This window comes from Hevea brasiliensis, chromosome 5 (assembly GCF_030052815.1).
Source record: "Hevea brasiliensis isolate MT/VB/25A 57/8 chromosome 5, ASM3005281v1, whole genome shotgun sequence".
NCBI lineage: Eukaryota > Viridiplantae > Streptophyta > Magnoliopsida > Malpighiales > Euphorbiaceae > Hevea > Hevea brasiliensis.
The window spans coordinates 20,416,219-20,429,892 of NC_079497.1; the positions used below are offsets into that span (position 1 = coordinate 20,416,219).

General features: G+C 29.2%; 2 protein-coding genes across 5 annotated transcripts; one reads left to right on the forward strand and one right to left on the reverse strand.

Annotated features, from left to right (window-relative positions):
• The first annotated feature begins 5,138 nt into the window (after nucleotides 1–5,138).
• Nucleotides 5,139–7,796, forward strand: LOC110666772 (WAT1-related protein At2g37460). The gene is made up of 7 exons (XM_021827365.2): nucleotides 5,139–5,523; nucleotides 5,628–5,690; nucleotides 5,795–5,911; nucleotides 6,018–6,264; nucleotides 6,355–6,516; nucleotides 7,160–7,311; nucleotides 7,393–7,796. The coding sequence occupies exons 1-7, from the start codon at nucleotides 5,327–5,329 to the stop codon at nucleotides 7,586–7,588; spliced, it is 1,134 nt and encodes a 377-aa protein (XP_021683057.2). The 5' UTR covers nucleotides 5,139–5,326; the 3' UTR covers nucleotides 7,589–7,796.
• A 688-nt stretch (nucleotides 7,797–8,484) lies between these two features.
• Nucleotides 8,485–12,736, reverse strand: LOC110666770 (uncharacterized). 4 transcript variants are annotated; one of them, XM_021827364.2, is made up of 6 exons: nucleotides 12,606–12,736; nucleotides 12,007–12,155; nucleotides 9,656–10,915; nucleotides 9,506–9,571; nucleotides 9,190–9,388; nucleotides 8,485–9,038 (listed from the first exon to the last, which is right to left on the reverse strand). In XM_021827364.2, the coding sequence occupies exons 2-6, from the start codon at nucleotides 12,007–12,009 to the stop codon at nucleotides 8,971–8,973; spliced, it is 1,596 nt and encodes a 531-aa protein (XP_021683056.2). In that variant the 5' UTR covers nucleotides 12,010–12,155; nucleotides 12,606–12,736; the 3' UTR covers nucleotides 8,485–8,970. The 4 variants fall into 4 exon arrangements, with proteins under 4 accessions (XP_021683056.2, XP_021683054.2, XP_021683055.2 ...); XM_021827362.2 differs by having other exon boundaries at nucleotides 9,506–9,574; XM_021827363.2 differs by having other exon boundaries at nucleotides 9,506–9,574; nucleotides 12,553–12,736.
• Nucleotides 12,737–13,674: the final 938 nt, after the last annotated feature.

The window sequence follows — 13,674 nt, forward strand, 5'->3', positions numbered from 1 at the left end:
CATTTAAATATTTATCAACATTATTAATAGCAATCAATTATTTTATTTTATTTTTTTTTATCATTTTAGCCATTATTCTCAAACAAAATTATTTTTTTTATAGTACTTATTGTTTTAGAAGTTATAATTAGATTTATTTTAGTTATATTATTTATTAATATTTTATGTATAAACATTTGAATTTTTTTTTTTCATTTATTAGGCCTTAAATTCGAAATAAAATGATGAAAAATATGTGAATTAAAAGTATAATAGAAAGAGAAAAAAAATAAAAATTAAGATAATAATATTAGATATATTATTGAATTATTATATTTTTATCAAGAGGAATTTTGTTAAAATTAATGAAAATATTAAAATTATTGAAAAAATTAAATAGATTAACTAAAATTGAAAAATATAAGTGAAAAGATTTAAATAATTTGTCAGTTGATCAGTTTAATTATTTATAATTAAATTTAGTGCTAAAATTAAAAACAATATGAAAATTTTATGATTAAATTGATAAAATTAAAAGGTTTTTTTTTTATCATTTACCCATAATTTTTTTATGTCGAGGAAAATTATAGATTAAAAATTATAGTGATAATTTATTATTTGATGAAATTATTTTTTTTTACTTTTATTATTATTAAATATTGAAAATTTACAAGCATAATGTTTTCTTTTCCCTCTTAATAGACAGTTTATTATTATATAATATTTTTATTTTGAATAGAGTAAAATAAAATTTTTTAACCCCATGATCCAATTTATGTGACTTTGCCTCCTCATCCACATCCACATCATTTATATCACAACTAGCTAATTAGTGATGTAGAAGAATTGAGAGCATTGAGTTAGGTGACAAAAAATTCTTCCTTTTGCAATGGTTGCTTACGAGTGGAATTCACTTAAAAGAGATTCATATATGGCCGCACTAGCAGCTAAATGAGAAGGACTAGGGGGACTTTACGCTGTCTATTTAAGAAAGACTAGTGAGTGGCAATCTACTACGAGATAATCATCACACAGGACAAGTGATTTCCACGTTGGTTGGGTCCATAAACTCTACATTATGGAAAGCACAAATTAGTGGACTTTCATGGAAAATGGCAATGCCCTCATAAAGCATTACACGTTATATTTTATCGTTGGCTTTAAGGGTTGAAAACGCCCACTGAATCCTTGACCGTGAAACGTCCCTTTTGGAGAGAAAAAGAAACTGAAAAAAGCACTAATAATTAAAAGCAGCATTCAAATAGATCAGATTTTCTGTACGAAGAAAATGTTCAACCATAAAATTATTTTATATTGCCACGGCCTTTAATAATGTCTTATATCTATGTAAAAAAAAAAAAAATTATTTTATATTTTTTAATATTTGAGATATTTAAAAAAATATATCAATAAAAAATATTTTTTAATAAAAAATAACTTTATATTAAAAAAAATTATTTTCTTAATTTTAATAATATAAAAATATTTATATACATATATAATATAAATATATATCATTAATTTAATATTATAATCAAACAATAAAAATTATTTTTCATAAAAAAATATTTTTCATACATAAGTTATTCGAAACAATAGAAATTTGATAATTTGTAATTTTGAAGACAATTTTAATAATATTAGCTTTGTTCCCTAAGAAAAAAATAATATTAACTTTGTCAAAATTCATTGATTCTGCTTATTATTACTTCATTTAATTAATTTTATTTCTGATGTCATAATAGAAGCAACAAATTTTATCAAAATTTACAATGAAATTAACCGTTAAATATTATAAATCAAAATTAACTACATATCAATAAATATTATAATCTATAATAATATATATAAAAGTAGCTAGAAAGAAGGAGAAACATAATAAGATAAATAAAAAAATAAATAATTAAATTTAATAATTACAAATTACTCTCGATTTTAACTACTAAACAATAATATGCAAAATTATTATTATTTAATTTTTTAAAGTTAATTAATTATATTGATTTCTTATTTAAATTTATATTGTATTCTATTAAGGAATGTAATTATTTTATTAAGATTTTTTTTAAAAATCTAATTGAAAATTAAATTAATCAAAATATATAAACATTGTTTAAGTTAAAAAAAAAATTGAAATCTTATCGCCAATATTGTGCGTGCAAGAAGAATAGAAAACAAATAATATTATAAATACAGCCATTTTTATTTTGATGTGTATAAGAAAGCAGGGTTGTCGATTAATGCGAAATAATGGGAAGTTCTCCGTTCATGATTTTCCGGTGACTGGACCTCCGAATCAAATCTTTCACGCACAAATTAATAGATATGCCTTTGAAAGCTTTACTCATTAAATGGCTAAATGTTTAGCATTGCATTATTTTTTTAAATAAAAATATTATTTTAAATATTATTAAAAAATAATTTTAAAAAATTATTTTATTATTTTAATATTTTTATCACTAAAATTTATTAAATTTAATTTTAAATTATTTTTTAATATTATATAATTAATATATTTAAAAATATAATTTTCTTAACGGCAGTTTCAACGACAACATTAAACAGGCCTTGAATGAAAAAAGAAAAAATGATAATTTATTTAGATACAATCAATTTGATTGAGATGTTTTGAACTCTTTAATTTATTACGTCATTGCACTAAGTCAAACTTAAATCGAATGTGATACCAGTAAAACTTCTTAATTAGAATGAATCATCTGAATTGAAAGTCGATTAACTATTATTTGGTAATTAATTAATAAATGAAATATTTATTAATTTGTTTGTTGACATTAAAAATTTGAATTCCACAAGAGAAAAAGCAGTAATGAAGTGGGTTTCTTTGCCTAGACATGGAATGAATGGGACAGTAAATTGTAGGAAAAAAAAAAATTATTAGAAATACCTTGTTGATCTAACAGTTTACAATTTTCATGTATTAAAATTGATTTAAATCCCTTATTGAGTATTATTAAATCAATAATTGGTACTACATGATTGTATAGAAAATTAAGAATTTTGATAATTATTATTTTTCTATTTTTAAATTATAAAAGAAAAATTATTATTTAGTCCCTGTAATTTAATGAAATTAATTTTTTGATTTATATATTTTGAAAAATATACTATTTAGTCCATATATTTTATTTTTATTGAACTCTTTAATCTCTCCATCAAATTTTCTATTAATCAATGGTTTTTAATGACGGTCAAACTATTATTTAATTTTTTTATTTTAGTAAAACTAATTAATTAATTTTTATATTTTAAAAAATATATTATTATTTAGTCCATCCATTTTAATGAAATTAATTAATTAATTCATTTATTTTGAAAACACAATATTTTGAAAAATATATTTTTAGATGAAAATAAAAATTTTGTTATGTGAAGACTAAATTAAATAGTAATTGGATTGGCATTAAAATTCATTAACTAATGAAAAAATTGATGGAATGACCAAATAGTTTAATAGACTAAAAATAGATAGATTAAATAATGTATTTTCAAAAATGTAAGAACTAAATATTTAATTTTTTTTAAATGTAGAGACTAAATAATAATTATTTCAATTATATATTGATGCCTTAAACTATAAATTATCTCTATTTGATGGGTTAAAAAATAAAATAGAAATTAATTATTATATAGAAAAAATCTGCTATTTATAAACAATATAAATATTGTAATTATAATGTGCTATTTATATTGTAATTTATAAATGTGCTATTTAATAAACAATATAAATATTTAAAATTGTTTATAAAACCGAATTTAAAAACCTAAGCCATGAAGTATTAAGTTAGTTACTTTTATTCGATCGAATTTCTACCATGGAAAGAAAGGTTATTGATTTCTCCATCCTTTTTTTGAGATAGCAATTCGTTGTGTCTTTGATTTATTTTTATTAACAAAATTAAAAAAAAAAAATTAATGCTATTTTTATTTGATAGTATTCTTGTGTGAAAAAAAAAATGCTTTTGATATCTTTTTCTTTGATAAGTTTACTTTAAAAATTTTGTTTTTGTTTTTAATAATTATTTAATGAAAGTATATTTTAAGTGTTTTCTTAATTTTGATTTAAATCCTTACTTTAGTTTTTCTAATTTTATTGTATTATTATATATTTGCTTTGATAACAAATTTTTATTAGTTTTCAAATATATTAATTAATTAGTATGGAATTTTTTTAAAAAAAAAAAATTCATCTAAAAAAATTAATCACAACTGCATATAATTACCAACACACAAAAAATATTAATTATTTTTAAAATTATGATATTTTAAATTAAAGTTTCAGTTAAAATTAATAAAAAAAAAGACTATTAAAGTTGAATTGAAAATCTAGTGACTATAGATAAAATTGAGCAATATAATATCACTATAAAACTGGTGGCCAAATGCCAACCACAACCGTGTAAAAACAATGGTAAGGCAAAACGTGCAAGTGAATTATTGCTAATTAAAAATTTAAAACAAATGGACCTTAACCTAACAATGGTTTAGTTGAGAATCTCTTTATTGCGTACTTTGAGCTTTTATAAAAGGGGAGAAAATCCGAAGGAAAGGAAATATTTCCAACCCATGAAGAAACAATGAGCTCACTTTTTTTTTTTTTTAAATTCATTTAGTTTTTATAAAAGTATTTAAATTCGAAATTTTATAATTATAGATGGCAAATTTTTTGAAATAATTAAAAAAGAATGTGACTACTATAATCTTGAATCATATGAGGATAATCGTTGAATCAAATGTATTTTTATAATTATTTTATTATACAAATTTTAATTAATTTTATATAAATTTTAATATAAATATTTAATTTAATAATTATAAAATTTGTTTTTAATATAAACTCGAGTTTATAATAAAGCAACGCCATTAGAACACAACCTGTATCTCAACCATGCAAAAAAGTGGCAAAATTTTAAATTAGAGACAGGCTCTTAGGTATACAAATTTCATGAAAGTTTTGATCGGCCAAACCCATATGGCCCTTTCTTGTATTTAATTATTTAAAAAAAAAATTTAAATGGGCATTAATTATAATAAGAGAAGCAGAAACTCAATAGCTGAAACTTCGCTCATCATAGATTTGAAAAAATAAACATATAAAATTTATCTATTTAATAAATGAGTCTAGCTATACATTTTATCTTGAGTCTACAATAGATTAGGCACAAAATTCCTTAAAGCAGTTCTTGATGCAACATCATCAAGTGAGTACAAACAGTGTCATAAACTCATTGTGTATATATATATATATATAAGAGAAGCAATAGGCGGCAATGCCATTGCAAATTGTTCTCACTAAGTTGAAAGATTAGCAATCTCAGAAATAAAGAAGATGAAGAGCCAAATAAGAAGTTTGTTTACGAGAATGAAGCCATTCATTGCAGTAACATTCTTGCAAGTTGGTCTTGCAGGGATGGATATTCTTGCCAAAGCTGCACTTAATAGAGGCATGAGCAATTACGTGCTTGCTGTCTATCGCAATGCTGTTGCCACCCTCGTCATTGCCCCTTTTGCAGTTTTTCTTGACAAGTAAGGCCTCTCTCTCTCTCTCTCTCATATAAATATAAGATAATATTGGACTTGGGTCACCTATGAAAATATAACACAAGGAGGGGTTTTGTTTTTTAAACCAGGAAAGTAAGGCCAAAGATGACTCGGTCAATCTTCATCAAGATAATGGTGCTCAGCCTATTGGAGTAATTTTCTTGGTTTCAAGATGAATCTCCTTTCAATTTTTTTTATTGTAATTAGCCTTTGATGACCATGTAATATAATTGGTAATTAATGTGTTTATGGGCAGGCCAGTTATCGACCAAAACTTTTATTTCTTAGGGATGAAGTATACAACGGCGACGTTTGCAGCTGCTATAACCAATATTCTTCCTGCAATTACCTTTGTAATGGCTTGGATTGTTAGGTAACCATATCACTTAAAAACATATTTATCTTTTAGTTAGTTCTTGCTATTTGAAAGAGAAAATATTTACCACTGCCTCTGACAAAGTGTAGTCACAAATGCATAGGCTTGAGAAGGTGAAAATAACATCACCACACAGTCAAGCAAAGATAGCAGGGACAATAGCAACAGTTGCAGGAGCCATGGTGATGACATTGATGAAAGGCCCACCTGTTAATTTGTTTTCTACAACAAGAAACGCCTACCATGTCCATAAACAAGCAATAGGAGGTGTAAATGTCCATAACTCAATTAAAGGAGCAATAATGATCACTATTGGGTGCTTCAGCTGGTCCTGTTTCATGATCCTGCAAGTAAAGCCATTGAATCAAGAGTCTTTTTTTTTTCTCAACTTAATCTTGTTCAAGAAATTTTCCTTTTTAATCTCTTTCTCATCTCTTTAGGCAATTACACTGAAGACATACCCTGCTGAGCTCTCTCTCACTGCTTGGATTTGCTTGCTTGGTACAATTGAAGGCACCATAGCAGCACTCATAATGGAAAGAGGAAATCCTAGCGTCTGGGCTCTCAATTGGGACACTAAATTAGTGGCAGCTGTCTACAGTGTAAGAATTTAAACCACAACTCCATAGGCTCTTGTGGGCTTTCTTTTCTTTCGCAATTAATTTATTTGCTAGATTAGGGGTGAAAACTGAACCCAAACACCCACACACGCACATAAATATATTAAGAATTTTTTAATATAATCACAATCCATCACTTACCACCCACCACCACTATATGGCCACTACCAAAGTTCAACCAATATGAAATATTTATTAAATTTATATTCTTATTTATAAAAGTAAATGTGATAATTAGCTTTTTAATCATTATCCTATTTTTATTATACTCTGAAAACTATTAAAAGCTAAGGAACCATAAAACTTTAATCCTTTCACCTGCTATGGGACAAGTACTCGAAAAATACAATACTAATTTAATAGCTTAATCATTGCATCTTTAATAATGTACTTACGTAACGTTTCAGCCACATTCATTGAAAGAAAGGGACAAGACTACCTCATTATAGTGGTGTATTAATCTAACCACTATATTAATATCACTAAGCAACATCATTTAGGACAACTATAGAGGCAAGCTTCACAACTTGAAATTATGAAGTTAATAGTAACTTATTGTCCATAAAGCTATTGGCTAAAAAATCTAAAGTTGCAAGTTCTTATATAAGAAAATGAATCCATGCAGGGTGTCATTTGCTCAGGACTTGCTTATTACATTCAAGGAGTAATAATGCAGGACAGAGGCCCTGTTTTCGTGACGGCTTTTAGCCCTCTATGCATGGTTGCAGTTGCTGTCATGAGCGTCATCATTTTGGCAGAGCAAATGTTCCTGGGCAGGTATCTATTTTATTAACCTCTTATTACTAATATGATGACCATTGGCCCACTAAAGAACTCAACTAAAACTAAATTTTACAGGGTAATTGGAGCAATCATCATAGTTGCAGGCCTATATATTGTTGTGTGGGGTAAAAGCAAGGACTACAATTCACCATCTCCAACAGTTGATGACAAAATTATACCAACAAAACAAACAACAGAACCAGGAAATCATGAGAAAGAAAACTGTGATCAACAAGTTGCACAACCGATCCATCAGATAGAGATACCATAATTAGATTTCAACATCTTTTTCAGCAAAAAGAAATGTAATCTATTTGTTTCTCGTATAACTATGATGAGTTAATGATTAAAAGGAAATGACTATCTACAAGAACTCAACTTAGGATTTGATAGAGTTGAATAGTCATTCACCAGATTTCAAAATGTTTCACTATAGCATAGTATTTTTGAAAACCAAATCATATGGTTTCTTTATATAATTTTCAACAAATTGTATATAGACTTGCCCCATAAAATACTTGCCAACATTACACTACCCCCATATAAATGGACGAAACCCACTAAGAGGATTACATGCTTTACACCCCATGAGGCTAGTCCAAAAGGAAGTGACGAACAACAAACGGAAGCAAATGAACTACTGTCTTTTGAATGATTTGCAGTGGGATGTTATAATGAGGTCCAAACTGCGAGAACAAAGTCCTGAGCTCATTTACATTTCAACAGGTAAGCATGTCAGAAGTTAAAGGACAAATCTTTTTTGCAATCAGAGGATTCTAAATAGCATAATGGTAGAGTTGAAAAGATGGAAAATATTAAGAAATTCCTGAATGTATTTGCTAATAGAAGGATCCTAGGAGAAGAGAAAGAATTAGTTATCAATACATCTTTTGCCCAAAAAGAAAATAACACAAAAGTTAGCATATAATATTGTCCACAATGTATTAGAACCTGTTAACATGCCTTTTTAAAACAAAATGAACTAGGAAAAGGAAATATACAGCACATCAATAAAATTTCAGCATGATGAACTCTAATGTTATTTCCATAGGTATACAAGACAAAATTGGTGCAGATAATTTTTTTACACTAAAACCAGTGGGCAAGCATCTGCTTTAAAAGGTTGAGCTAAGAGTCCTGATTTAAAGATGATTTTTCAACAAAAAGTGTTTAAAATATGGGGACCAAAATATTCATTTCAAATTGAAACTAAATGTAGTTCTCACAGGATTGGAGTTGAATGGAGCAATCCCAACAAATAAGACAGTTTGAAATTTTGGAAAAAGTAATCTACTCATTCGAAAAAAGGAATAACCTGTGATGGTGATAAAGAATAACAAGAAGGAAATCACCACAGAAAAATTACAAAAAGTTTCCTTGTGTTACCAAGTAGCACAATTTTGGATTTCATTTGCCCTTCAGAATGCAGGCTATGCGCTGCTCTCATAAATCCAGTGACAAGATTAAAAAGTTTTCTTTGCATGTTGGTCTCCGACTTCCAACATGATGTTCAGTTCCCAAATTTGCAAACACCCATCGCTCTTAAGTTAGTTGTGCAGCCACCCTTATCCAGTGCAAGTTGTGGCCAAAAAGATCACTCAAATGCACAACACAAAAATGATCCTACCTTACAACTTGAACAAGGCTGCTTTATTATAATGGTTTCCCTTCATCTTTTCCATATATACGTTGAAGTTCACGAGTAGCAGCTAGAAAAGACTCTGTTAAGGAGATGATAGCATAAGTGAGAAGGCAGGCAATCGAGGCAGTGTATAAAGACCAGAAAATCACCAGGGAAAAACAACAGAAGAAGAATTAAAAAAAAAATGCAAATATTAGAGCAACACAATTGAACCAGACATTTTGCATCACCTTTCCAAAGTCGAAAGGACTTCTGGTTGATAGGTGATCCGGTTATTGTCTGAATAACTTCAAACAGCATACTCTGAGGTGTGCTTCTTAACTCTTGGACAATGCCATAGATAGTCTTCCCATTCTCAAAATATATGTGATTATTGGGGTGTTTTGTTTTGCAGTTAGCATGTCTCTCAAATTCATAAGCATTAATTACCTATAAAAATAAATTATTAATATATTGGGCACACATTCAACAAACTATTCAGAAATTTTTACGAAAAGTATTCCTGGAACCTTTCTTTGACAGAAGGATCATAATGAACACACTCACCTTCGAGAAATTGCATGCCTGACAGCCACATAAATATCCAGAACCTTTTATAACACCACGAAGCTCCTTCTATTATACATGAGAAGAACCAGAAAATGTCATCACAGGACAATCTTGTCTTATAGATTTATGCATAAAATTAAAAATTACCTCCCGTGACCATGCTATATACTTTACAGGAACTCCATCCAGCATTCCGGTGGACAGCAAACTTCTGACATTTGAAGGGAAGTTGTTTGGAGGAGCGTTCTTAGATGTTTTTAGGTCCTCTTTCTTCTTAGACACATTTTCAGCTCCAGAGGCAGTTGTATGGACAGCAGATGCAAGTGCATCCACATTTGAATTGACTACCCCTTTCTCATTTATTACTTCTGAAATCTGAAGAGAAGATTGAGCCATCAACAAATCATAATTGGATATGAGCTGTCCTGAGGGATTTGTATTATCTTCATCATAGCCACCAAAGGATATTATAGTACTCTCTCCTTTATCAAAAGACTGACCAATTGACAAATTGTTGTCATCACCTTTGTCATAGGATTCCATTAAAACAGTACTGTCATTGCCTTTGCTGAAGAGGTGGCCAATTGATATGGGGCTTTCATCTAGCTTGCAGGTTTGACCCACAGATATGATACTGTTGTCACCCTTAGTAAATGTTTGACCCATTGCTATGGTAGTGTTATTCTCTTTGTATGTTTGGCTCATTGATCTACTGTCATCTCCCTTGCTGTAGGGTTGTCCCATTGAAATGAAAATGTTACTCTTCCTGTCATAGGTTTCACCCACTGACATGATGTGGCCATCCCCGTTGTTATAAGCAAGACCCATTGATATGGTATTTTCGCCCTTCTCATAAGGATGAGAGGTTGACATAGTATTATTGCTATCAACCCTATTGTAGTCATGTTCCATTGACAAATGCATGATATTCTCAGATTCCTTGACCTGGCTAACTTTTATTTTTCTAATCCCACCATAACTTAAACTTGATCTAGGATCCTCCAGTGTGTGAGACATAGATAAATTAAATGAGGAATCATTCCCAAATGGATCATCATCTACCTTTCTAGCCTTTTCTGAGCAAACCAATGGAACGTTTCTGTCATCAAAATTTGCCATCCTTGCTGTATCAGAATCAAATAACCGTTCAGAAAAATGGCCAGAGATTGACTGAAAATTAGAAGCATTCCCCCCTGGAGAAATATTTGAATTTAACATTCCTGAAAATAAATTGTTGGTTGGAACTCCCACTGCCTGTTTCTTGCTAAAAAATAGCTCTGCCTCGGAACCATCCATAAACCATTGATGAGAACGCTTAAGCTCAATTCTAGATGGATCATAATTAACCTCACCATCATTTATTGAGTCAGACCCTTTTGCCATACAAAAACCTTGATTCTGGAAAGACTGCCAAACAAATTTTACTTAGAAAGAAGTCGTCCCTTATCATATCTATAAAAGAACAGTGAGAACAGAATAATCTCCTTGCCAAGTATGTAACAAAAGACGAAACATTTTGCATCTTTTCCATCTAATCCTAAGAGTAAAACTTTTCAATAGTAACCAAGACACGTGCAAAATTATTAGAAAAAAAAAGGTCCATTAACCAATTACTGTCCCTTTTCTGCATTTTTACTTTTCATCCATTAAGTGAGCCATGCAGAATTAAAGCATCCAACAACTTCATATTTAGTGCAAATTTTGACATACATTATCAGAGCCAATCCATCCCAAATCATTATGGTGTTCTTTTAATGCTGAAAAAGAGATAGCAATCAAGTAAAATGCGACAATGTAAACTTCAAAAGATGCTTGAAAGTATCCAATTACAGGAATTTCTTCTTTCTCTTAAGATATTAAAGGGATTTGGATGCTTGTCCTCTACATACATTGACAAGCTCAAATAAAACTTATAATACAATGCTACAATTCATTCTTGTCTAAGCTAAGACTTAGTAGATTTTAGATTAATAGTAAGGATTGCAATAACAAAATTCTGTAAAGTGTAAGCCGATAAAAATTAAATCCCCCAAGCTAATTACCCTTTCTGTGCAATAAAATATTCAAACAAACAGATGTATGCAAGATTCTTTTCAGTATAGACTGTTCTTGAAGAACAAAAGGAAAGTAAATCAAAGATTCATAAGTGACCCCAAGCCAAATAAATATTAAACTGTATTTTTCATAATTCTCTTCCTTGGATAGGATTGAATAAGATTATAGTAATGAAACAATTTCAGCCACTATTATACAACCCATGATTGCCACACCCACTTAAAGGAACCCAAGCCTTTTATAACAAAATTAACAGGCCTGTAAGAAACTAGAGCACAGCTTGTGCAAATTCCTTTAGATAAACCAATAATAACACACAAATTCCTTAATACTTAACTTCTCAATTTCGGTCAATATTGGCATACAAGATCTGACATTGCTAAAAGCACACCTAAAAATCTTGACTTGAAGTTCAAATTTGGTAACAGATACAAGAAACATACCATTTATCTTTCTTTTTCCCTTTATTCCTTTATTTGCAGTGAGCTATCGATACTTCTAGTTTGTAAACAAACTTTTCTATTATTACAAATTTCTTCAAGTCCTGGTTCAAGCAGAAATTCAATCTCTAGCAGAAAACTAATAAGGTTACCTGCCAAAGGGGGAACAAAATCAGTATGCGTCATTAAACCACTGTTTGGTAGCAAAGAAAACTAAATAAAATAAAATAAACACACACACACACACACACACATATATATATATATATTTCAAATCCTTCAGGTTTTCACGCACCAGATGATTAAAAATTCACTGAACCAAGGCCCATGCAGCCATAATGAGAACAAAAGAGCCATAAAATTCGAAAATTTTTGGTTTTATTTTTCTTCATTTCACTAGGAACCAAATGCATAACCAAGCAAATAGCAAATGCTATAATAAGAACCCAAACCCTAATTCAGAACCAAGAGAAAGGGGGGAAATTTTAATTTAACGGACAGGTAATTGGAACAAAATGCATAAGATATTTGAAGCTTCGAGAAGCATACGATTTTTTTTTTCCTTTTTCTTTTTAACAGGAGATCAAGGATAGTCCCAGCACCTATTGGCCGAGAATATGCCGGCGATTGTACGGACAGAGATTTCGGCGAGATCCAGAGAGAGGAAGAGTTGACAGATTTTGAGACTTGAGTAGTTTTCGGTAAGGATGGAGGAGATTTTGATTCGCTACTTTGAGGTACTCCTCAATTTGCAATAACCCGGTTATAGATACGCGTCAAGCGGGCCGGATCTTGCAGGTTGGACTTTCCTAGCCCGAGCCATTCTTATTTAGATTTCTTTTTGCGGGCCGGATCTTGCAGGTTTAGACATTTTTAGATTTCTTTCGGCCGAATTGCAAATAATTATTGAAATTTGGTGTTTTCGACTGCGTGCATATTCTTATAAAAATTGTATGAATAAATTGTTTGATAGATTTTTTTAATAAAAAAGCAATTATAAATTGATAATTTTATAAAAGTATAATTTTAATTTTATTTATTTTATTTTGTAATAAATATATATTGTTAAAATTAAATTTATGAAGTGCAATTAGGATTGAAAAGATAGATACTTCTATTAAATAGAAGAGGCCAATAAAAAAAAAAAGTCAAATATTTGTATACTTTTGCATTTTAATCGTATCACTTTAATTTTGATAAAAAAAATCAAAATTAAAAGGTTTATAAAAATTCTATCTAAATTTGAAATCTAGTTTGCATGGAGTGTGTCATTGATGATATGGCATTTCACATGAGTTTTTAATTTTTAAAATGTGTGATCCACTTGACACATCATGTAATAATTAAAAAAAATAACCCTCTCTCTCTGCTTGCATAGTTTGGCATAAAAGATCTTTCTTCCCTAAATTCGCTGCCATTGTTTTGTTATCACCAAACAAAGTTAGAGGAAAGAAAATACTATACCCATTACCATGTCATTATTTCATAAAGTTAAAGGAAATATTATACAAAGACCAGATTCATGGTTTCCAGATTATGAACTAATTGCATACAGAGACAAAGAAGGACATAAAATTACTTCCTGCCCAACCATGTCAAGTGCTGTTGATGTTTTGCTACAACTACCTTGTCAGCAGCTTTATGCTCAAATGTCCTCTTTGCAAGTCGGTT